Source organism: Petaurus breviceps, unplaced genomic scaffold, assembly GCF_028583685.1.
Source record: "Petaurus breviceps papuanus isolate PSGF00001 unplaced genomic scaffold, PetGlider_PUasm1.0 208, whole genome shotgun sequence".
NCBI classification, from domain to species: domain Eukaryota; kingdom Metazoa; phylum Chordata; class Mammalia; order Diprotodontia; family Petauridae; genus Petaurus; species Petaurus breviceps.
The window spans coordinates 24654979-24677233 of NW_027185852.1; the positions used below are offsets into that span (position 1 = coordinate 24654979).

General features: G+C 42.6%; 1 protein-coding gene and 1 long non-coding RNA gene across 2 annotated transcripts in view; one reads left to right on the forward strand and one right to left on the reverse strand.

Annotated features, from left to right (window-relative positions):
• LOC138165196 (calreticulin-like) overlaps positions 1 to 21336 on the forward strand; it is a 27317-nt gene extending 5981 nt beyond the window's left edge. Inside the window, exons 2-9 of the mRNA XM_069093321.1 lie at positions 1403 to 1504; positions 7016 to 7219; positions 7581 to 7675; positions 10113 to 10322; positions 11281 to 11394; positions 14421 to 14564; positions 18907 to 18999; positions 21079 to 21336. Of these exons, the coding sequence (XP_068949422.1) occupies positions 1403 to 1504; positions 7016 to 7219; positions 7581 to 7675; positions 10113 to 10322; positions 11281 to 11394; positions 14421 to 14564; positions 18907 to 18999; positions 21079 to 21336 (1220 nt within the window). The remainder of the gene's footprint in view (positions 1 to 1402; positions 1505 to 7015; positions 7220 to 7580; positions 7676 to 10112; positions 10323 to 11280; positions 11395 to 14420; positions 14565 to 18906; positions 19000 to 21078) is intronic.
• Positions 16982 to 22255, reverse strand: part of LOC138165198 (uncharacterized) — a 23695-nt gene continuing 18421 nt past the window's right edge. Inside the window, exons 3-5 of the long non-coding RNA XR_011169303.1 lie at positions 19614 to 19752; positions 18732 to 18983; positions 16982 to 18381 (exon numbers count right to left, since the gene is read on the reverse strand). This is a non-coding gene — a long non-coding RNA (uncharacterized lncRNA). The remainder of the gene's footprint in view (positions 18382 to 18731; positions 18984 to 19613; positions 19753 to 22255) is intronic.

Genomic DNA, 22255 nt, shown 5'->3' on the forward strand with positions numbered 1-22255 from the left:
AATCCCTGGGAAATAAATACAAAGCTGAGAGGATATTGTGCCTGGCAGATGTTCAGTTCATGGTTGAACCTGATTGTCAAGGCAGGGGTTAGGGGGATCTTGAGGCCAGGCTGGTTATAAAGGAGTGAAGCAAATCGCTCACCCTCATCCAGGTCAGCTCTGTCCAAGGAGTTACTCTGGTGTTGAGTAGATTATCTCAGTTTCTCTATCTGTAAAATGAGGGGGATTGACTATGACCTCTAAGGCCCCTTTCAGTTTGAAATCTAAGGGCAGGGAGACTCCCAGGTAAGTCACTTTACCTCTACGGGCCTCACTTTCCTCATCTGCAATATAAAATTGAGCTAAAATCATAATAACAGAGTAGGAAGAACAATGTATTTGGACTCAGAAAACCTGGGTTCAAATCCTACCTCTGGCATTGGACCTCTGAGGTCCCTCCTAGCTCTAAATCTATGATTGTAGTTCACTTTGCCCCTCTAAATGTCGGTTTTCTCATCTGTCAAATGGGGATAATAACATTGATGCAGCCTACCTCCCAGGGGCTGTTTTGAGAAAGTGCTTTTTGTTAGCCTTAAAATGCTGGAAAAGTGGGAGAGGTGAAGATTGATCTCACCAGCAGGGGGCAGTAACCATAAAGGAAATATGAAGTCTTTGGTACCTGAATTAGTTGGGGTTTGATAGAAGATTAAGGAAGGAGAGGTGTTGCTTGTGCCCAGGACATCTTGACCCTGTGGGATCATGGGAGATGTACAGGGAGAGATTTCTGAACATCAGCCTTCTATAGATGTTGCCTGGGTGAAGCATGGCCATCATCATTATTAAAAGATGGAAAAGGAGGAGGAGAAAGAGGAAGAAAAAGAAGAGAAATTTTTTGCCAAGATTTTTGCTGTTTCCTTTATAAATTTTTGATACTTTGTGCAATAACTTTAAATTTTTATATATCCCTCATTTCACAAGTGAGGAAACTGAGGCCTGGAGAAATAAAGTAAGCTGTTCAGGATCACACAGCCAGTGGGGATGACAGAGGCTACACTTGAACTCAGGTCATCCTGACCCCAGGGCCTCCCATCTCTCCATTATGCCACATTGCCTCTCACATACTTGTTTCAGTAAATTTCATGTATATTTATTCTGTCTTTCTGAATCACGTATGTCAGCTAGCATAGGTCCTCTGAATCCAAATTCAGTATTCTTTCCCCTGTGTTCCCTTACTCACTCACCAAACATTAAATACCTGCTATATGCCAGACACCAAGTACACATAAGCCAGAAGGAGCCAGTCTCTGCTTTCCAGGAGCATCTTGTGTGCTTATAACACCTCATGTATCACCTCATTTGATTCTACTTGGTCATCCTTGAGAGGATGGAAGTCATTTGCATGTATTTTTTCATTCCCTGACAGATGGATGGAAAAAAAGATGGGTTCAGTCTAAACATTGGTCAAGTTATGGTAACTTTCAGCTGACAGCTGGGAGGTTCTATGGAGACAAAGAAAAAGACAAAGGTGAGTGTTCTTGTCGTTGGGAGTGGGTGGCACTGGGGAGTTCCAGTTATTAGGGGTCCTTTGCTGTGCATGAATGAGGGTTGCTTTTGTCCATCCCCAAAAGTGTCATTCCTTTCCCTGCCTTTCTCTGAAGGTGACTCCCCAAGGTACAGTTGGCCTTGAGGCCATATATGGCCCTCTGCAGTCAAAGAGCCACACTTGACTGCAGTCAAAGGGCTGTACTTGAGGACTTAGAGGGCCACAGGTGGCCTCAAGATTGCAGGTTCCCCACCCCAGGGAGCCTGGGGTCCTCACAAGCTGGACCAATGAGCAAGCACAGGCTTTGGCTGGCCCTACTCAAATCTTCCTGACTCAGAATGGCTTCACATACAGAGCTAGCTGTGCTCAATGTTTGGTATTCCAGGACCAGCCTCACAAAGCTCATTAGAAAGATGACCACCAGGCAATGTTTTTGTTTTTTGATCATAGTATCTACTAAGGTACAGAAGATCTACAATCCACATCAGTGAACTGAGAAGCGCCACTGATGAAAGTACAATTTTTGGGGTAGCCAGGTAGCACAGCAAGTAAGAGCACTGGCCCCAGAGTCGGGATGACCTGGGATCGAATCTGGGCTCAGATACTTAGCACTACACCCAGAAATAACTGGCCATGTAACCTTGAGCAAGTTACTTAACCCCAATTGCTTTTAAAAAAAAAGTACAGTTTTTTTTTTAATTGAGGTAAGAAGAATCCTGGGATGTAGAGCTAGAAGGAATCTTTAAGATTATTTTATCCAAATCTTTCATTTTACAGACAAGAAAACTGAGACCCAGAGGAAAGGAAATGACTTGCCCAAAGTCTCACAGCTAATAGGGGAGGCAGGATTTTAATCCAAGCCTTTTATATTCTAAATTTAGTGTTCTTTCCACTATACTATACTTCCTTTATGCAAAGTTTGATATATGTGTATATGCATATATATAAATGAAGCGTTAAGAAAAAGTCATCCATTTTAAATTTTGAAAAAGTTTGTTATTGTGGAATTAATTCATTCTATATGTAGTTCAACCAATATCTAGTAAGAATCTACTTGGAACAATACCACCAAAATTGATTTACACTTTTAATGCTATGCCAATAAAATTACCAAGGGGATACTTTATAGAGTTTGGTAAAATAATAACAGAATTTATTTGGAAAAACAAAAGATCTAGAATATCAAGGGAAATTATGAAAAGAAGGGGGACAAAAGGGGAACAGCACTGCAGACCTCAGACTATATTATAAAGCAGCAGTCATCAATGTTGTTTATTATTGTTTAAAGAATAGAGAGACAGAGCAGTGAAATTCACTAGATAATCGAGATTCAGAAATAATAGAACTCAATAACCCAGTGTTTGATTAAATGGAAAACATAAATTACTTAGGGGAAAAAGTCCTTATTTGTTTTAAAAAAAAACTTTTGGGAAAACCGAAAATCAGTCTGGCAGAAAGTAAGCTTAGACCAACAGCTTACACCACACCATACCACACCACGTAATACATTCTAAATGGATATGTAACCTTCATATCTTTAGATCTTCAATGGTCTTTAGATCAAACTATAAAAAAATTAGAAGAAAAATGAAACTTATTCTTCTCACAGCTATGGGTAGATATATTCTCTCTTTTTGTTCAATTTCATCTTATTTTAGGTTCTAAATTATCTCCTCTCCCCACCTCCTTTCCTACTCATTGAAAAGTCAAGATAGGAGATGCAGTCTTAACCAGAGATAGAGGCAATTACAAAAAAAATAGATAATTTTGATTACTTGAAACTGAAAAGCTTCTGAACAGACAAAATTAATACACCTAGGATTAGAAGGAAAGTGGTTGAATGGGAAAGAAATCTTGATTTATCTGATAAGGGTTTGGTAACCAAAATATACAAATCACACACACACACACACACACACACACACACACACATTTCCAGTCTTCCTGCACTTTACATACCTCCTCTCCAGGTACTCTTTAACCCAATGAGATGGCCTCTTTGGTATTGCCTAAACAAGCCCCTCCATCTCCTGACTCCAGGAATTTTCCCTGGCTGTCCCCCAGGCCTGAAATGCCCTCCCTGCTCATCTCCACCTCCTTCAAATCTCAGCTGAAATCCCACCTGTTACCGGATGCCTTCTCTAACCCCTCGATTCCAGTGCTTTCCCTCTGCTCATTAATCACTACTCATCCTATATAGAATTTGTACATATTTGTTTGCCTCTTGTCTCCACAACTGATTGTAAGCTTCTTGAGGGCAGGGACTGTCCTTCGTCTCTTTTCCCCAAGTATGTCAGGGCTCAGCACAGTACCTGGAGCATAGTAGGCATTTTATGTTGATTAAATAAATGAAGGTACATCAGAGGTGGATGTGAAGAGTGCCCTCTAGTGTTCACTCAGAAGAAGCATCTCTTCCATAATTCATTCTCTCTTTTCATAGTTATGAAGCCCCTCCAAAGGGCAGGTGGGGGAGATACAGATACACAGAAGTCAGGGTCCCCCGCCACCAAGAAGCTAACAGTCTGGGGCGGCTAGGTGGCTTGGTGAATAGAGCACTGGCCCTGAAGTCAGGAGGACCTCAGTTGAAATGCAGCCTCAAACACTTAACACACTTACTAGCTGTGTGACTTTGGGCAAGTCACTTAACCCCAATTTGCCCTCCAAAAAAAAAAAGAAGCTTACAGTCTAGTAGGGGAGACTTGACTTGTTGAGAGACAGAAGAGTTTAAGGCAAAGAATACTCAATTTAGAGTTACAGGTCTGGGTTCGAATCCCCAACTCTGTTAGTCATAACATGCATGGCATTGGGCAAGGTGCTTCTCTGAACCTCAGTTTCCTCTTCCATCAATATAATAATGATAATAAATGTAGCATTTTACAATTTGTGAAATACATTATCTCATTCAATCCTTTCCTCAACACTATTATTATCCCTATTTTACAAATGAGGAAACTGAGGCTGAGAGAGGTTAAGAGATTTGCCCAGGGTTACACATACTAATAAGTGTCCGAGGCAGGATTTGAACTCCTTGCTCCAAACGCAGTGCTCTTACCCAGCTGCCTTCCAGATGAGGACGAGGTGATTTCCAACATCCCTTCCAGCTCAAGTCTGTCCAAGGTGCTCTAAGATACTGTGATGGTGTCATAGGAGTGCCAGCCTGGGCACTCAGAGCCAGACTCACAGCCTTGGCCTGGGGGCCAAAGAAGCCGTTGCCTGCTATAAATAGAATCCATTTGTTTCACCATCTCATTTTGCCCGCTCTCCTATTTCCTGTCACAAATCTAATTTTAGGGCTCATTTAAAGACGAAGATTAGTCATTGGTAGGAGCTCATTCAATTTCTCCTTCCCCATGAAAGTTTCATGGAATGAAAGAAAGTGAGAGTGACTGGAGATGAATGGGAGCTCATTTATCCCCAGTTCCCTGCTTCTCGTCATGCCCAGCTACACAGGTCTTCTCTCTCACTTACTTTTGCTTTCATGCCTCATGAAGACCCATGGAGGGATTGAGCCAGGGTGGTGGTTTTTGGGTGCTTAGGGTGGGCCCTGCACACAGAGTTTGGGAAACCTCATTGGACTGTTTGAGAACTGTGTGTTTAATGAGATTATCTGCAATTCCACACACACAAAACCCCTAAATCATTCCAGGCAAATCAGCTGAAAGCCTGTCATGAAACAAGAGGAGATGCCATTAATTTTCATTTTAGCTAAATGTGTTTCATGATTATGGTGAAGGCTAGTCATGTGTTGACCATGGTGAAGACTATTTTTGTACCATTGTTGACAATGGCAAAGACCAAATGCTAGACGAGTATTGACTATGATGGAAACACCACATGGACCATGGATTAAATATGGTGAAGACCATGGCAATATATAGTCCAGGGTGAAGGCTATATGTAAACCATGTATTAACCAAGGCAAAAGTCAAGTGCTGGACATATATTGACTGTGATGAAGGCTGCATGTGGGCCTTGCATTGACTTTGATTGAGACTAGGTCCTAGTCATGTATGATTCATGGGAAAGTTCACGTACTGACCATGTTGAAAGCCAAGTACTGAACATGTGTTGACTAATGAAGACTGCATGTGGGCCATGTATTAACTATGGTGAAGACCATGTGCTGACCATATGTTGACCATGGCAGACCATGTCCTAGACATGTATTGAATGTAATGAAAGCTGTAATTGGATCACACACTGAGCTGCACAAAGACTGTGTGGGGGCAAAATATGTGCTGTGATGAAGACCATGTCCTGGCCATGTAGATACCAAGGTGAAGGATGGATGAACCTGACTTCCTTTCATGAAGAAAAAGTCATAAGAAACGGAGGGATGCCACCTTCTGGTAGCCAGTTGATAGCCTGTATTCTATTCTCTTGAGATAATTGCGGTTAAGTTAGGGAGGTGAGATATAAATTTATAAACTGGTTACATAAAATAAGGTACTCTGTGATTAGATGGTAAGAGGGATGACATCAGGGGTCATCTGAGTATCAGGGGCAGGACTGGGCAGGGTGATGAGATACCTTTTTTTTTTAGACCTTTTGAAGGAAGAAAGACCTCCATGTAGATTCAAATATACATGTAACAACAGAGCAGCATTGGTCCAGGATGCTGGGCTTGTCCCCTCCTGATTAGTCAGTCAAATATAATTTATTAAGCCCCTACTATATGCTAGGTACTGGGCTAAGTGCTGGGGATATTAAAAAAAAAGGTGAAAGACAGTCCCTGTTTTCAAGGAGCTCCCAATATAATAGGGGAGACAGCATACAAACAGGGGGGAGGGAAGGGGAATAAGCATTTATATAGTGCCTACTATGTGCCAGGCACTTGTTAAGCTTTTTTTGTTGTTTTTACAAATATCATCTCAAGTGAGCTTCACAACAACCCTGTAAGGTAAGGGCTGTTATTATCCCCCTTTTACAGTTGAGGAAATGGGCAAAGAGAGGTTAAGTGACTTGCCTAGGGTCACATAGTAAGGCTGAATTTGAATTCAGGTCTTCATGACTCCATGCCCGGCTCTCTATCCACTGTCCTTCCTAGTTGCCTAGGCCTTGCCTCCTTTTTGTACAGACAAGATATAGACGGGATGAATTGGAGATAATCAGTGGAGGGGAGACACTGGAAATAAGGAGGATGAGGGAAGACTTTTTGAAGAAGATGGGACGTTAGCTGAAACTTAATGGAAACCACAGGAGACAGGAAGCAGAGATGGGGAGGTAGCTCCCACCAAGGGGCTCCTCTCTGCTCAGACTGCTAGCCCAACAGTAGGTCAACAAAGTTTAGCTGAATAAATAACTTAACAAGTTTCTGTTCACGCATTTGGGCCTCGTGATACTTAGTGCTGCTCACTTGGCTCCCAGGGAGGCCAATCCGGCCACCTCGGATGTGCTTTAGTTTCCTGTGGGTTTGGTTGGGTTTTTTCCAAGCCCACTTTGTCTGTTACTGACATAGTTCAGCTTCCAGGTTTGTATTTTCTCTCCCTTCAGGTCTCCAGACAAGTGAAGATGCCAAGTTTTATGCCTTGTCAGCACGGTTCAAGCCCTTCAGCAATGAGGGTCAAAGTTTGGTGGTGCAGTTTTCAGTAAAGCATGAGCAGGGCATTGATTGTGGTGGGGGCTACGTTAAGCTCTTTCCTGAGGATCTGGACCAGGAGAATATGCATTCCAACTCAACCTACTACGTCATGTTTGGTGAGTTCTTCAGCCAAGGCCTCTTTCCCTGTCCATGGCCAAGGGCATGACAGTGCTAGAATGTTGGGGATGGAAGTAGCCCTTAGGCTAGTGGTGTTCTCTTGGGCAGGCACTGGATGGCTTAGATGACCTCGGAATCCCCTCCCAAGCCTGATCCTCTGCAGTCACCATCTAAAAACCCCATCCTTACTAATCCAAGGGTTGACAGCGCTGCCAAAGAGTTTATCCATTGCAGGCCATGGTGGGATGTCCCTTCACCTTGCATTATTCTAACAGCATGAAGGGTAAATTCATCTTTGCCTCTGTTCCTAGACAGGGACGCTATAGTTTATCTGATGCCATTGGGTTTTTTCATTTTCAGGCCCAGATATCTGTGGAATGGGAAACAACAAGGTACATGTCATCCTTAATTATAAAGGAAAAAACCATGAAATTAACAAAACCATCAAGTGCAGGGTGAGTCCACAGGCCTGGGAGTGGAGGTTTGGGAGGAATTCAGAGATGATGTTCAGCTATTGTGGAAAGCAGCAGGTGACTCATGAACTCACAGCGTCATCTGGGAGGGTTTTGCCTTCAGGGACAGGACAGCCACAGGTTGTCATGGCTCTGCTGCTCACTCTTAAAATCCTGAGAAGTAACCCTGGTGTCAGAGGGATTTACTTTTACTGATTACTGCTATAGTTCTTGAGCCCCTACTAATGCATTTCCTATTTATACAAATCAGACACAACAATACCATTGACTCTAAAACACAAAACATTTACCAACCAAGAAGAGAAAAGCAAAAATAATCAGAATATTTACACAGTAGAAAACAAAACAGTAATAACCAAAATATAACAGCTCATCCATAAGCTTGGATCATGTTCTCTAGCAAAGCATGTCTGTGGCGGAGAGTAGGTCAACATTTATAGAAACCTAGCAGTGATGCTCGTGAGTTAGAAAACCAGGTCAGCTCACATTTTTATACTACAGGATTCAATGTCAGTGGTCTCTTTTAGAGAAGTCGCGTGACCTCTTCCTCTTTGGAGACTCTCTGTAGACCCGCTAGATGAAACTGCTTCTCTGCTACTCCTGGGTAGCAGAAGAATTTAACTCTTTTAGTAATGCAGAATCATGGTACTCTTTCAATGAAACAGCAGTCCTAAACCTGGGGTCTGCAGTTTTTCAGGTCTTTTCCCTTGGTTGAGTATTGAAGCATTGTTAAACTATCTAAGTTCCTCAGATCTGCTCTCTGAGCTCTGAGGAATTCCTCCTTCTCAAGTCAGGAAGAATAGCACAGGGCCGTGTAGTCAAAGCCTTTTGGGCTTCCCCACTCTGAGGTTGTCAACAGCACAGAAGGGCCCCATACCAAACCCAGCTAGCTTCTCATGTAGCAGGATTGTGCTTTCTTCAGTGAGCTCCACACAGCTGCAGAACTCTCCAACAGCAAGCTCCCAGCTATACAGAGGTTGTGGGGCTGTGATCAGCAGCACTCTCAGCAAACGCAGCCCAGAACATTGTTACCCTTCTCTTGATTCTCCTCCACTCTGCTTCTCTCTGTTGTCAGCTCATCTCCAGACGTTTGCTGTGTCCTCTTGTTCTTCTGATCTCTAATTTCTCATCTCCTCACCAACGCATCTAATGAGGTCTAATAGCAAGGCTTCTTCACGAATCCGTAACTCAGGAGGGGAAGAACTCAGATTCCACAGTTCTACCAGGTGTAACACAAACATGCCATGTGTGACTTTTCTGTAGTCTCCAGTCACTTCTTTCATTTCACTTCTCAGTTATAGCCTTCAAGATTCTCACAAAAGGGTAATATATTAAGGAATTGATGGACAACAAAGCACCGTAGCCACCCCCACATTTATTCAGAGTTCCCATCTCTGAGCTACTTTCAAACGTTTCCCCTCAGTGCATTTATCTGAGAGATTGTTTTCTCTCAGGTCCTCAACTATCTGATGCTGTTTCTTTTCACACAAATATCCTTTTACCGCCTCTTTCATTAAATAAAATGTCCACATATGAAATGGACAATGATTTGTACTATGAAAGTTCCTTATTCAACGAAAAAATAAATAGTCCCTACTGTTTAGGAGCTAATATTCTGGCTGGGGGGAAATATGTTAACATATATATGTATATATATATACACACACACATACACATGCACACATATATGTATACATACATATACCTATATGTATGAATATACATACATACACCTATGCATGCATACATGTATGTGTATATGCACCTATAACTATGAAGCATAAGCCAGGTAAACACAAAGTAATTTGTGGGACTCTAGCAGCAGAGGCGATCAGGAAATGGCTTGTGTAGTTGATTGCATTTGAATTTGGCTTGCTTGGTCATGTTCCTTGAAACTGCTGCTTCCTGCTCTGTATCAGTGTGGGTCCTTGAGTATGTTTCTCCCAGATGGATGCATTGTTTCCTACTGGTCCAGTTACTGTTGTTAAATGATAACAATATCAATAATGCTCAAATCTTCCTCCTGGACCTTGCAAGGTGCTTGGAGGTCTGAAATTAAAAGTGAGCACTGAGTTTCTCTTTTCCCTACCTAGTTCAACAACCTCACTAAGAGAAGTCGAGGCCATTGGGGAAGATTAATCTGTAGGAGAGATCTTGGTGACTTGATTTTGTCCTTTTGGTCTTTAAAGGGTAAAGAAGAAAGCTCTTCCTCTGCACTCTCCCAGAGATTCTGTCCATGCTGGACCTTGCTTGATTAGAGATCTAGGGTCAGAACCACCTATGACCCTTCAGATTCCCGAAACAGGCCCCTTGCTCCTCCTGTCTTGGGTAACACACTTTCTGAGAAGGGAGCCAGACTGGATAATGCTGCAGATCCTTCAGAATTGTCTCCTTCCCTCCCACTCTCCCTTCCCTGCAGATCAATAAAGACACTCACCTGTATACTCTGATTCTTCGCCCGGATTGCACCTATGGGGTCAAGATAGATAACCAGCTGGTGGCAGTTGGGGCCTTAGAGGATGACTGGGATTTTCTACCCCCCAAAAGAATCAAAGATCCATATGCACGGAAACCACGAAAGTGGGATGAGCGACCCCAAATTGAGGATCCCGATGACAAGAAACCAGAGGTAAAGGAATTCTGCTCCTGGTCCCCATCTATAAATCATGCCAATTAACAGACCAATCATTTTCTGAGTCATTGAAAGCACAGCCCTTTCCCTATTTCACTGTCAGCAGGCATTCGTGCACATCTGGGAATCATTTTGCTCTGGAAGAACTGTCTTGGTATCCACAGGGACCAAACTCTCCCGGACACCTAATAGTCACTTAAACAATTGTTTAATTCAATTGAATCCAAGAACAATTGTATCATTACAGTGCACTTGGACTGTTGTCCCCATAACAATGTCATTTACATAGTGGCTGCTCAACAAGTGTGTAGTGGGTCATTAGCTGAATGAATTACTAATTGGAGAACTTCAGACATAAAGAGGGGAGATTTTTCCAGAGGGGAAGCCTTTGCTGTTACCCTAAACAAGGCCCCCTAAGCAGCTGCTGGCCTGACTTCGGGGTTACCAGCATTCTGAATGTCCTTCATGATGTGCAACTCTACTCCTTGACCTCCTTAACCTTCCTCTTTTCACTGAGGGATCTGGAAGTCATGCCATATGAGGTCAGTTGAAAGAACTGGAAATTCCTGGCCTCACCACCCCCCCCCCAAAAAAAAAACCTGCTGAATCCCTCAGACACAGGAGAAGACCAAGGTTCAAGCATCAGGCAGGTTTACTCTTATCTTGGCACAGGGCAGCCAAGGGAGGAGCAGGGTACCCAGCCAGCAGCCAGCAGCCCCCTGCCCCTGGCTATCAGAGACCAAATGGAGATCAAGGTCTGATGGAAGGGGGAATAGGGAGTAGGAGAATTGTTCATTTCAGATGGACCTGCAGAGAGGATTCTCTCACATTGGCTTCCATCTCCAATGAAGGGTCCACATTTTGTGTCTTATTACAAGAGTCTTCTGTGTATATTTCTGTCTGCTGTATCCCAAAGCCACCAATGAGTCCTTAGGATGAATCAATTTTATCTTAGGACTGGGAAGATTTTGAAAAAATCCCGGATCCAGATGCAAAGAAGCCTAATGACTGGGATGAAGCAATGGATGGCGAGTGGGAGCCCCCTTTGATCCCAAACCTAAAGTATAAGGTAAAGGCAAAGAGAACAAAATATAGAACAAGAAATTAATGGAACTTATTTTTTTTTTTAAAAAAAAGCAATTGGGGTTAAGTAATTTGCTCAAGGTTACACGGCCAGTTATTTCTGGGTGTGGTGCTAAGTATCTGAGCCCGGATTGGATCCCCAGGTCATCCTGACACTGGGGCCGGTGCTCTTACTCGCTGTGCTACCTGGCCGCCCCATGAATGGAACTTCTAATGAATAAAGTACCAGCTCTGAGGTTTGGTAGGTGTATTCAGGGTGGGCATTGGGCATGTTGGTGCTAGAATGATGCCAGGCTTATCTAGCATTGGTCAGAATGTGCTTCTTCTGTTTATATGACCTCAGGTGAACTGTGAGGAGAGCTGACCTGGGATTCCTGAGTTGGCAGTGTGCATTAGCCGACTCACCGAACCTTGTCCTTCCTTTGAGGAACAGCTGAGGTTCCTGGGGAGGGTTAGTCTTTGGGAGAGAGAACTTGGTGACATGATTCTGTCCTTTCCATTTGTAAAGTTCTGTCACATAAATGAAAGATTAAGACTCATCTCTCTGGCTTCAGAGGGGAGAACTTGGAGGTAGGAGATGTATGGAGGTTGAATTTGGCTTAAGGTAAGGAAGAACTTTCTAACACTGAGAGATGCCCAGTGATGGAACAGATTAGGTCACAATAGATAGTGAGCTCCCTGGCCTAGAGATGTTCAAAAGGTAGGATGACCATTTTATATATTAAACAGAGTTTAATAGAAACATTTAATACATACATTTTATACACTAAAAGGATTTATGTTCTAGGTTGAACTAGAGGAACTCCAAGGTCTTTTCTAGTTCTGAGTTTCAATTATTGTAGTAGCAGTAATAATAATAATAAATACCTAAGGTTTACAAAGTGCTTTATATTTATAATAGATGTGAGCCCTTTCAAACATATACTTTGACCCTGTGGGGGATGGGAAAAGAGTTTCAGCCCCTTGTAAATGGAGAGAGGAGGCACATGGGATTGCTTGTGCTCTTTAGCATGGGGCTGAAACCTTTTCTCACTACCAAAGTCCTTGGTACTGTCCCATGCTTCATTATCAGAAACTGATAAGATTTTCTTAATGGAAATGACATCTACTTTGCTGCTGAACCCTAAGGACCATGGGACCTTTCTATCTGACTTGTAGCTGAAACCTTCTATATAAATTGTCAACCCATTAGACCCTAAATGACTTGAGAACAGGAACTGTCTTACTTTTCTTTGTGTATCCCTAGAATTGAACACATGCTAAACACTTAAATTCTTTTTTCATTCATTCATTCATTCATTCATTCATCCATCCATCCATCCATTCATTTAATCAATCATTTGTGGTAAGAGAACCTGTATTCCAATCATGGCTCTGACACTATCTGTGTAACCATGGGCAAATCAGTTCAACTTTCTGGACTCAGTTTCCTTATCTGTAAAATGAGGGTGTTGGACTAGATGCCCTCTGTCATCCCATCTACCTCTCTGTCCATGATCCTATAAAGTGGACATCTAGGGAGGTTAGATTCCTTGCTCAAGGTCACATCTCCACTCAATGCCAAAAGAGGGACTTGAACCTTGGATTTTCCAAACTCAAACGAAATGGGGTTTCCATCATATCAGACTGTCTCTCATCTGGAAAAAGCCAAAATGTTCTCCTGGGACTACCTCTATCAGATAGATGGATCAAGTCCCAGGTAAGATGTAAAATCTCAAGGTCAGGAGAGGTTAGTAGGGGGGCTTATGTCAAGCACTTTGTGAACCTTATAATGCAATTTAAACACTAGCTATTGCCGTTATGATTACTACTACTGTGAAGATGATGATGATGATGGTGGTGATTATCATCATCGCTCCTCTGGCACAGCTGATAAGATAGAACCTGCCTCTTAGGAAGTTAAAAAGGAGGTGCCCCATAATGGAAGATAGGGTAGATCATTACAGTGTGAGTTCTCCACCCCCAAAAGTATTTGAGCAAAGGCTAGATGACCCCAAATCAAGAATGATGTTTCCCACAGTGAAGAGGAAGAATAGAGTGAGCAAATTGGTCTGTAAAAATGGCTTTCTAGTGTAGGTTTAACCCCTTGCTATCAAGTTAAACTCTCATTACTGAAGATTAAAGCCTGTAATTACCTCAGGAGAGCTGCGGAGGCAGGATGGGAATCATGTCTTCCGCCTTCATACCCAAGCTGAGCCTTGGAAGAAGAGAAGACACAGGTGTTCTAGGCATGGGGCATAATGGGAATGTGCATAGGTGGCAGATATCCTTCAATTTCAGGGAACAGGGGATCTAGAGTTTACAGAATGTGAGATAGAATTGGAAACCAGAATGTACAGGGTTAAGGGATCTATGTCTTATCCTAGTTAAGGGAATAGGGAGCCCCAGAAGGTTTTCAATCAGAGGAGTGATGTGATCAGACTTATGTCTTAGATTATTTTGGCAGCTGTGTGGAGGATGGATTCAAAGAGGGCAGAGAAAAGAAGGGAAACCCTACAGTTTTTAAGAGTCTGAGCTGGGACTTGAACTCAGGTCATTTGATTCCACAATGGGTGCTTTCTCCACTATATAATATCCAGTGCTCTTATTTTGTGCAAAGCCTTCCAATTCAATAACATCCTCAGTTTACTTTAACCTTTAAGACTCTACATTTTTCCCTGTTGAATTTCTTCTTGATTCAGCCCAACATTTTAAGCTCAGAAAGATCTTGTTATCGCCTAAGTCAGACTTTCATTGTGTTAGCTAGCCTTTCTGGGTTGGGGTGATATTCCTGACATTTAACTCTTTATTTAAGTCATCGAGATACACTAGTAACAGCCCAGGGCTCTGGACTGCAGGCTATTTATAAAACATGAACAGACAAATGATTAAATATATATATAAATGAAAAACAGCCTATTACAATTAGGGCCAAATCCAAATTTCAGTAGAATCTTAGCTCAATAACTTGGGTTATTTCATTGCTGGAAAAATGCAAATATTCCTGTTCAATATTTCCTATTTTAATTTTAGGGTGAGTGGAAGCCTCGAATAATTGATAACCCAAATTATAAAGGTGAGTGGGTGCATCCAGAAATCGACAATCCGAAGTATAAAGCAGACCCCAATATTTACAGATATTACAACATCAGTGTCCTGGGCCTGGATATCTGGCAGGTATGTAGTAATTAAATGCATAAACATTTGGCATGTAATAATTAAGTGGCAAACACTTGGAATCACAGAACTTCATAGAGGAAATGGACCTTAGAGGGATTCTAGTCCAACCCATAAATGAATAGGAATCCATTCTGTCACTTGAAGCCCCCGTTGGTGGGGAACTGACTGCCTATCTGTCAAGGCAATCCATCCTACTTTTAGAAACTAAGAAGTATTACAAAGTTTCTCCTGATTTCTGTCCTAGTCCTGCCTCTTCCCAGCTTCCTTCCCTTGCTCTGGGTCCTGCCCTCTGGGGTCAAACAGAACAAGACTAAACCTCCCAACCCATCAAGGTGTTAATGAACCCTGTGTAGGCAAAAAGAGCCTGAGGTTTAGGATGGACAGACCTGACTCTCCCCTAAGTGCCTACTTCCCTCTCTGCACCTCAGTTTTCTCATCTATAAAATGGCATAATTATACCTGCTCTCTGCATCCTTAGTTACTCGTGACAATAAAGTGAGATCGTAGATGTGAATAAGCTTTGAAAAGTTGAAAGGATGCTTCAAATCTAGTGGATTACTGTTGTTATTGTTATACTGCTACTCTAGAAACCAAGGCCTCATTTAATTTTCCCATCTCTGTTGGAAAGGCAGTGTAGCATAGTGGAGAGAGACTCGACCCCTTGAAGTCAGGAAGACCTCAGTTCAAACCCTACCTATGACCACATACTGACTATGTGACTCTGAGTGAGTCACTTAATTTCCAAGGGCTGTAGGTAATTCTCTAGATTGGCAAAACTGGCAAAAGGGATTCCCTCCCCTGGGAGTGATGATAACAATGAAATCATAGCTACAATCCCTTCTCTGCCTCTAGTAACCCCCTAGCTGCCAATGTCTTTTCTTCCCCATTACATTGTATGTATTTTGTATTTTCTAATTAATTTTATATTTGCTATGTTGTATCCTCAGTAGAATGTAAGCTCCTTGAGGGAAGGAAATGTTTTATTTTTGTCTTTGTATCCTGGCACATAGTAGGTACAAAATAAAAACTTCTTGCAGACTACTCAGTTGAATCCCTCTCCTCTCAATAAACCCTAATAACAACGGGCCTTTTTCTGAAGTGCTTTCAGATTTCCAAAGTGCTTTCTTCTTGACAACCTTGTGAAGCGGACATGATAACCATCAATATCCCCATTTTATACATGGGGAAACTGAGGCTTCTCAAAGAGTTTAAGTGACTTGCCCAAGGTCACAGAACTAGTTGGCGGTATCCATGATATGAACCCAAGGCTCCTAACTTCAGGGCTCCTTCTAGAATTGCTTCCCCTCCATTACCCTCTTGGAGCAAGCAAAGAAAGCTTTGTGCTCAGTATTAAGAGGGATTCATTGGAATTAATCACACATGATTCCTGCCCTGATGGGTTGAAACATGGGCATAAGTAAAAAAAAATCAAGGACAAAGCTGGTTTCAGAGAGGTATGGAGTGTTCTGAGTGGTTCCAGGTAGGAGACAGCTTGTTTGGCTGGGGAAGTCGGGGGAGACTTTTTGGAGGAGGGAGAATGGAGCGGTACCTTGAAGGACAGGTTGAACTTCATTTGGCAGAGGTGAGCAGGGAGGCCGTTTCTGGCAGAATCTTTTTTTTTAAGTATGAGATCAGGAAAGGAAGGGACTAGCCAGGAGAAGGGTAAGTAAATGGGCTGGAGTGAGAGGCAAGAAGAGAAGAGCTGCTTGAGGATAAGGCCAAGAAGGCCAGAGGCTTCAGAGCCTGGAACATCATAGCCACTTAGGAAATGCTTATGGATTGATTGATGGACATAGATAAAAGTGCCCAGGATGAGAAGCCAGGGAAAGAGAGGGATCCGTGTGGGTGGGAATGCCCATCCCCATGAGGTCCCAGATCCAGCCAAACACTGACAGGTAATCTACACCCAGGTCTGATGGGAGAATCCTTACTGTAGCATCTCTGACCTGTGGCCCCTCAAGTCTTCATGAACAGCTTTCTGGATTGAGAATGTCAGAAGGATCAGGACAGCTGAGAATGATGGGCCAGATCCAAGCCTCTTGGCCAAACTGGATCATAGGGTCCTAGTTCTAGAACAGGAAGGGACCTCTTCGGCCATTGAGTCTAATCCTCTCATTTTACAGATGGGGAAACTGACGCTCATGGAGGTGAAGGGACTTATCCAGGTCACACAGGTAGCAAGTAGCTGAGCTGGGATTCGAATCCAGGTCCTCCCCTATCCAGATCCAGCCCTGTATGCTATAGGGTTGTAAGTCTTTCAGCAGTGAGCCAGGCTCATTCTCAGCTGACAGACACAGTTCCATCCTTGTTAACACACTCCCACCCTCACAGTCTCTGGTAGTAGAGCCTTTGAGAACCAGCTTCACTCCTGTACCAACAGTACGCTCTAAACTGGAACTTCAGGGGAGGCAGAATTATAAATAGACATTTTAATAAGTAGAGTTATTCTTTTTAAAATACCAAAAAAGGAACTCACTCTGCAAGATTTCATAATATATTCAAAATATACCAAATGTGTTAGTAAATAACAGTTTTCAAAAAAATCCAGTATTGGGCAAAAAAATAAAAAAGCAATAGAGTGCAACTGGATAGAATTCAGACATCAAAGTCAATGACTACGAGGTCCTAGAACCTCAGAAGTGCAGACACCTCAGACGCACTCAGATGGCCAGCCCATCTCTGGCCAAGTCTTTCTTCTATAACATTTCCAATTGACCTTCAGCTGGCCTTGCCCTAAGACCTTTAAGGAGATGGAGCTCCCGACCTCCCAAGGCAGCCTTGGGACAGTTCTAATTACTAGTGATTTCCTCCTTACATCCAGCCTAAATCTGCCTGTTTGCAGCTTCTCCAGGTTCAGCCTTCAGGGGCCAAGTAGAACAAGAACAAGCCTTCCTCAATGGACAGCCCTGCAAATGCTTAAAGACAACTCTCGTCTCCTCCCCTCCCCCATGCCAAATATCCTCGGGTCCACCATATGGCGTCAACCAAGCCCTTCCCCATCTTGACTGTCACCTCTTGACATTCTCCAGTTTATCAATGGCTTTCTGAAAATCCCATGGCCAGAGCTGAAGCCAGTCTTCCATCAGTGGCCTAGGCGGGGCAAAGGGCAGGGGGATTCTCACTTCCCCAGCTCTGGACACTTCTCTCAGAGAGTGGGCATGATGAGAATGCAACCTATGATCACGTAAGCTTTCGGGGGGCTGCTCTGACACATTGTGGGTTCATATTGAGTTTGCATTCCACAGAAACCCCCAGATCTTTTTCTTTTTTTTTTTCCCAGATCTTTTTCAAATGAATTGTCATCTAGCCATGCTGGCATTTACCCAGTGCATTAAAATTTGTCAGCCATTATCTAACTAGATCTTTGCAATAACATCATGAGGTAGGGACCACAGGTATTATTGTTAGCACTATTATTATCATCTATAATGACAAAACTGGTCTGGGTTGCATAGCTAATAACTGTCTAGGGTAGGATTTCAACCCAGATCTCTACTTACTCCAAACTGTAATCTCATGATAGAAGGAAGCAGTTCTCATCATCTCGCCCAGATTGGTCTTTTCTGCAGCTCCCCCGGCCCCACCACCATATGTACACCCTGCTCCTGGTTCTTCTCTCTGGCACCCAAACAGAACAACTCTTCTGTGTCTTCCACACAAGAACTTTTCTTGTGGAACCTTGAAGGGGCTCTCATGTTTACCCCAAAGTCTTCTCTTCTCCAGGATGAACATCCTCAATTCTTTCAGTGGGTCCCCTCTCATATGCCCATCACCTGCCCTCTCGTGAACACACTGCAGTGTTTCCTATTGGTGCCTAGAACCGAATGAAAGATCATACTTACAGCTGGGTCAGTCTTCCAGGTGGCCTAGACAGGGCAAAGGGAAAGGGGTTTCTCACTTCCCCAGCTCTGGACACTGTGAGAATCAGGGAAGGGAATCAGGGAAGGCTTCCTGAAAGAGGAAGCAGCTGAGATGGGCCAGGAAGGAAGGGAAGCATGAATATAAGCTCAGATAAGGTGTTCCAACAGATAAAGATTAGGAGAAAGGAAATGGCAAAGTCTGGCTACAATATGGCATATGGGAAGTGGAATTGAGGGTGAAGGCAGAGGGGGAGCAAAAATTAGGCATCTAGTGTGGTCCCTGAGTGCAGAGGGCCTTGGTTACCAGATCTCGGCCTTGTGTCTTCCCTGCATCTAAGCTGCTTTTACAGCCACTGAAGATATTATCCCATGGTTCAAGAAGAATATTTGTTGACTTTGGGAGAAAACAAAAACATTTCTTTGAGGAGCAACACATCTAAATTCATGGTAATTATCCCAAGTATCTTTTCTTCCAACAGGTAAAATCTGGTTCTATATTTGACAATTTCCTCCTGACAAATGATGAAGAATTTGCAGAAAAAGTTGGAAATCAGACCTGGGGAATAAGAAAAGTAAGCTGAGTCTTTTTCTGGTCATGGGCAAATTTCAGCAGGATCACATAATTATACTTTAATCACTCACCATGCCCTGGAATTCTTTGTTATAACCAAAGAATTCATCACTTGGTGGCTGATTTGTTAGCAATGAGTCTAGCAGGGTTAACTGAGACTGCTTCCCTTTGGAAGTCAGGAAGACTCTTTACTGGCACAGCTTACAAGCCCCAGGGACCCCCCCCCCCCGCAATCCTAGGAGACCAAAAAGAAAAATAAGTATATATAACAATTTTTTTATTAAAAGGTGAGCATTAGGGGGCGACTAGGTGGCACAGTGAATAGAGCACCGGCCCTGGAGTCAGGAGAACCTGAGTTCAAATCCGACCTCAGACACTTAACACAAAAAAACTAGCCATGTGACTTTGGGCAAGTCACTTAACCCCAATTGCCCTACCTTCCCCCCTCCAAAAAAAAGCAAAAAAAAAATGAGCATTAGGCATCAATACAGTCATTAAATATACTTAGTGTTATTTTATATCTAACATGATTTCTTTTTAATAATTCAAATAAATTTTATTTTGTTTTAAATTAACATACACTTTTTTCCCCCTCCCTCCTTCCCTGGGTCCTACCCATTGGGAGAAAGCAGAGAAAATCAAAGTCTTGATAACCAAATCTGCATAGTCAAGCAAAACAACTTTTCTCATTGGCCATGCCCAGAAATACACATCTCATTCCATATCTTGAGTTCATCAATCCTTTGTCAGGAAGCTGCAAAATAATGAATTTCAACACATAAATATTGTTAAGTCCTAGGTCCTCAATAAGATTTTTTGGTTTGTCTTCTCATTCACATTCAATGATTACTGTGCCCTCTAGTCTTTCGGTCCTTTTTTACCCCTTTTTTTGCTTTGCGTTATTTAAAGTAAATCTTCCTGGATTTCTTCCCATTCCTCACATCTGTTAGTCTTCTTTGAATTACACTGTTATGTTCCATTAACTGATCATACTTTATATAACCATTTCCCTATTCTTGGACACTTAGGAGATTTCCAGGTTGTTGTGCTCTGGGAATTTTTATAATGACATAGGATCCTTGCTATGAATGGTTTTGTTTTCATTTTTGCTTATTTTGGCTACATTTTCAGGGTCTATTACCAACAAAAGAATTACTGGGTCAAAGGGTGTGATTATTTAACTTTTCCAAAACTTTTATTTGTAACTGTGTACAGAGAGCCAGCTTGCCCTCCAAAAAGATTCTACAAGTTTGCAATTCCACCAACAGTGAATGAGTATACCTGTTCCTCTCTTGGTGGACAATTTGTTCATCAATGACACCTCCATTCAACTCATTAAATAATTGTCACATGCCTGCTATGCAAAAGACACTGTGTTAAGTGCTAGAGATGCAAAGTTTTTCCCTCAAGGAATTTGTAAGGGAAAGGACAACTACACAAATAACTAGGCTACAAGGGAAGAAGATACACATAAAGGAGAGGTTACAATAAGTATTGTAAGAAATTTTGTGAGGAAAAAATTATTTTCCTCTGGAATCCCCAAGGGTTGGTCTCTTCCAACTCTCCCCCCCCCCAAGAAAATGAACACCATCCTACAGACCCTTTAGAATGTAGCCAAGGAACTAAAATTTCTCCTACAGGGTTTGCTAAAGTACCTACTATGTACAAGATATCGTGCTAGGTACTGATGAGGACAGCTGTAGACAGTTAAGACAATTCTTGCCCTTATGGAGTATATAATAATATATGGAGTACATATGGAGGGGGGAGAGGGGAAGGGAAACAATACAACTATATAATACCGTAGATTATAACTTTATAGTAACTCTAGTGCAATATAGACCACAAGAACCAGAGATAAACAAAATGCTATGCAGGGTCTGCAGAGGGAGAGAGAGCTTCTGACCTGGGGAGGAGGCAAAATCAATGAAGGCTTTCTGTAGGAGGAACCAACGAACCTGACCTTAAAGGTTAGGTCTCTTCTCAAAGGTCAGAGATGGGGAGAGGGGGAAATTAGAGTTGTCTGGAATTTACATCACCTCTAAATTATATGGAAATTATATATATATATTCAAAACAGGACCCGGAAAGGATATGGAGGGAAGCCTATGAAGCAGAGGAAAAGAGAAAACAACAGGAAGAGACCAAGAAAAAAATAGAAGCCAAAGAAGAAGAAGAAGACGAAAAGAAATATGCAGTGGAGCTAGAGGAGGATGATGAGGAGGATGAAGATGCCAACCAGGCTGAACTGGAAAAAGACAAAGAGCTGAAGGAAGAAGAAAACAGGGATGTAGGAGGGAATGGGACCACTGGTGTGGAGGGAAGGGATGAATTGTAATTGCAATGAACATAGTAATTCATAGTCAATAGCTAATAGGTCATTGTTAATTAGGACTTGGGAGCTCACTTAAAACAATACAAAAATGAATGCCACAAACATTTACTACACTCAGAGAATGAGCAATCAGGTGGGGCTAAGTGCAGGGGGTGGGACAAGGCTTAGATGAAGGTGTCTTGCCTTCAAGGAGCTTATATGGTCTAACAAAGTCTTATTACCCTCTTTGAATGAGTTGAAATATCACTCATGAAATGAATGAGCAAAAACCGACCCTTGGTTGGCACTGGATGCTCTGCCAGGAATTTACAGGCATCCAGGTAAAGAGGGGTCTTGTGTTCTTGACTCAGGCTTCAAAGTAATACTTTCCTCCCGGCCATGAATGGTGTATAAGGTCTTTGGATCACATACTTCTGTTTAATTACTTCAATTTTTACAATATCTAGCATATCAAGCATCTAACAATAAAGGAACAAATCTTTGGGTAAGGCTTTTGGTTTCTTTTTCTGTTTATAAGCACATGTATTTTCAGTTCTTATATTTCTGGATTTTTAAATGGGGGTGGGGATGAGGAGAGAGTATCCTTTCAGTCCCACCTGTGTACAAAGCCAATCTTCCTGCCTACCAGCAGCCTCCCTATTCCTCCCCCCGCCCCCCACGACGGATACATTTAGTCTCCTGACCAGCACCGGGGGTCTTTCCAAATGTTATTTACTGGACTCCTCAGTCTCAGTGAGGCACAGGATGGAGGGCTTTGAAAGTATTCTCTTTCCAGGACAATCTTCTTCATCTCAGTGCTGAGGACTAGTGACCAAGTCTGTGTAAATAACCAACATGCATCTGGGTGCTGTCACCAGCATAGGCAGCAGGCAGGAGGTCTCACTAGGAACTCCTGCCTGCCCCCTGGTCCTGAGGGCAGGGT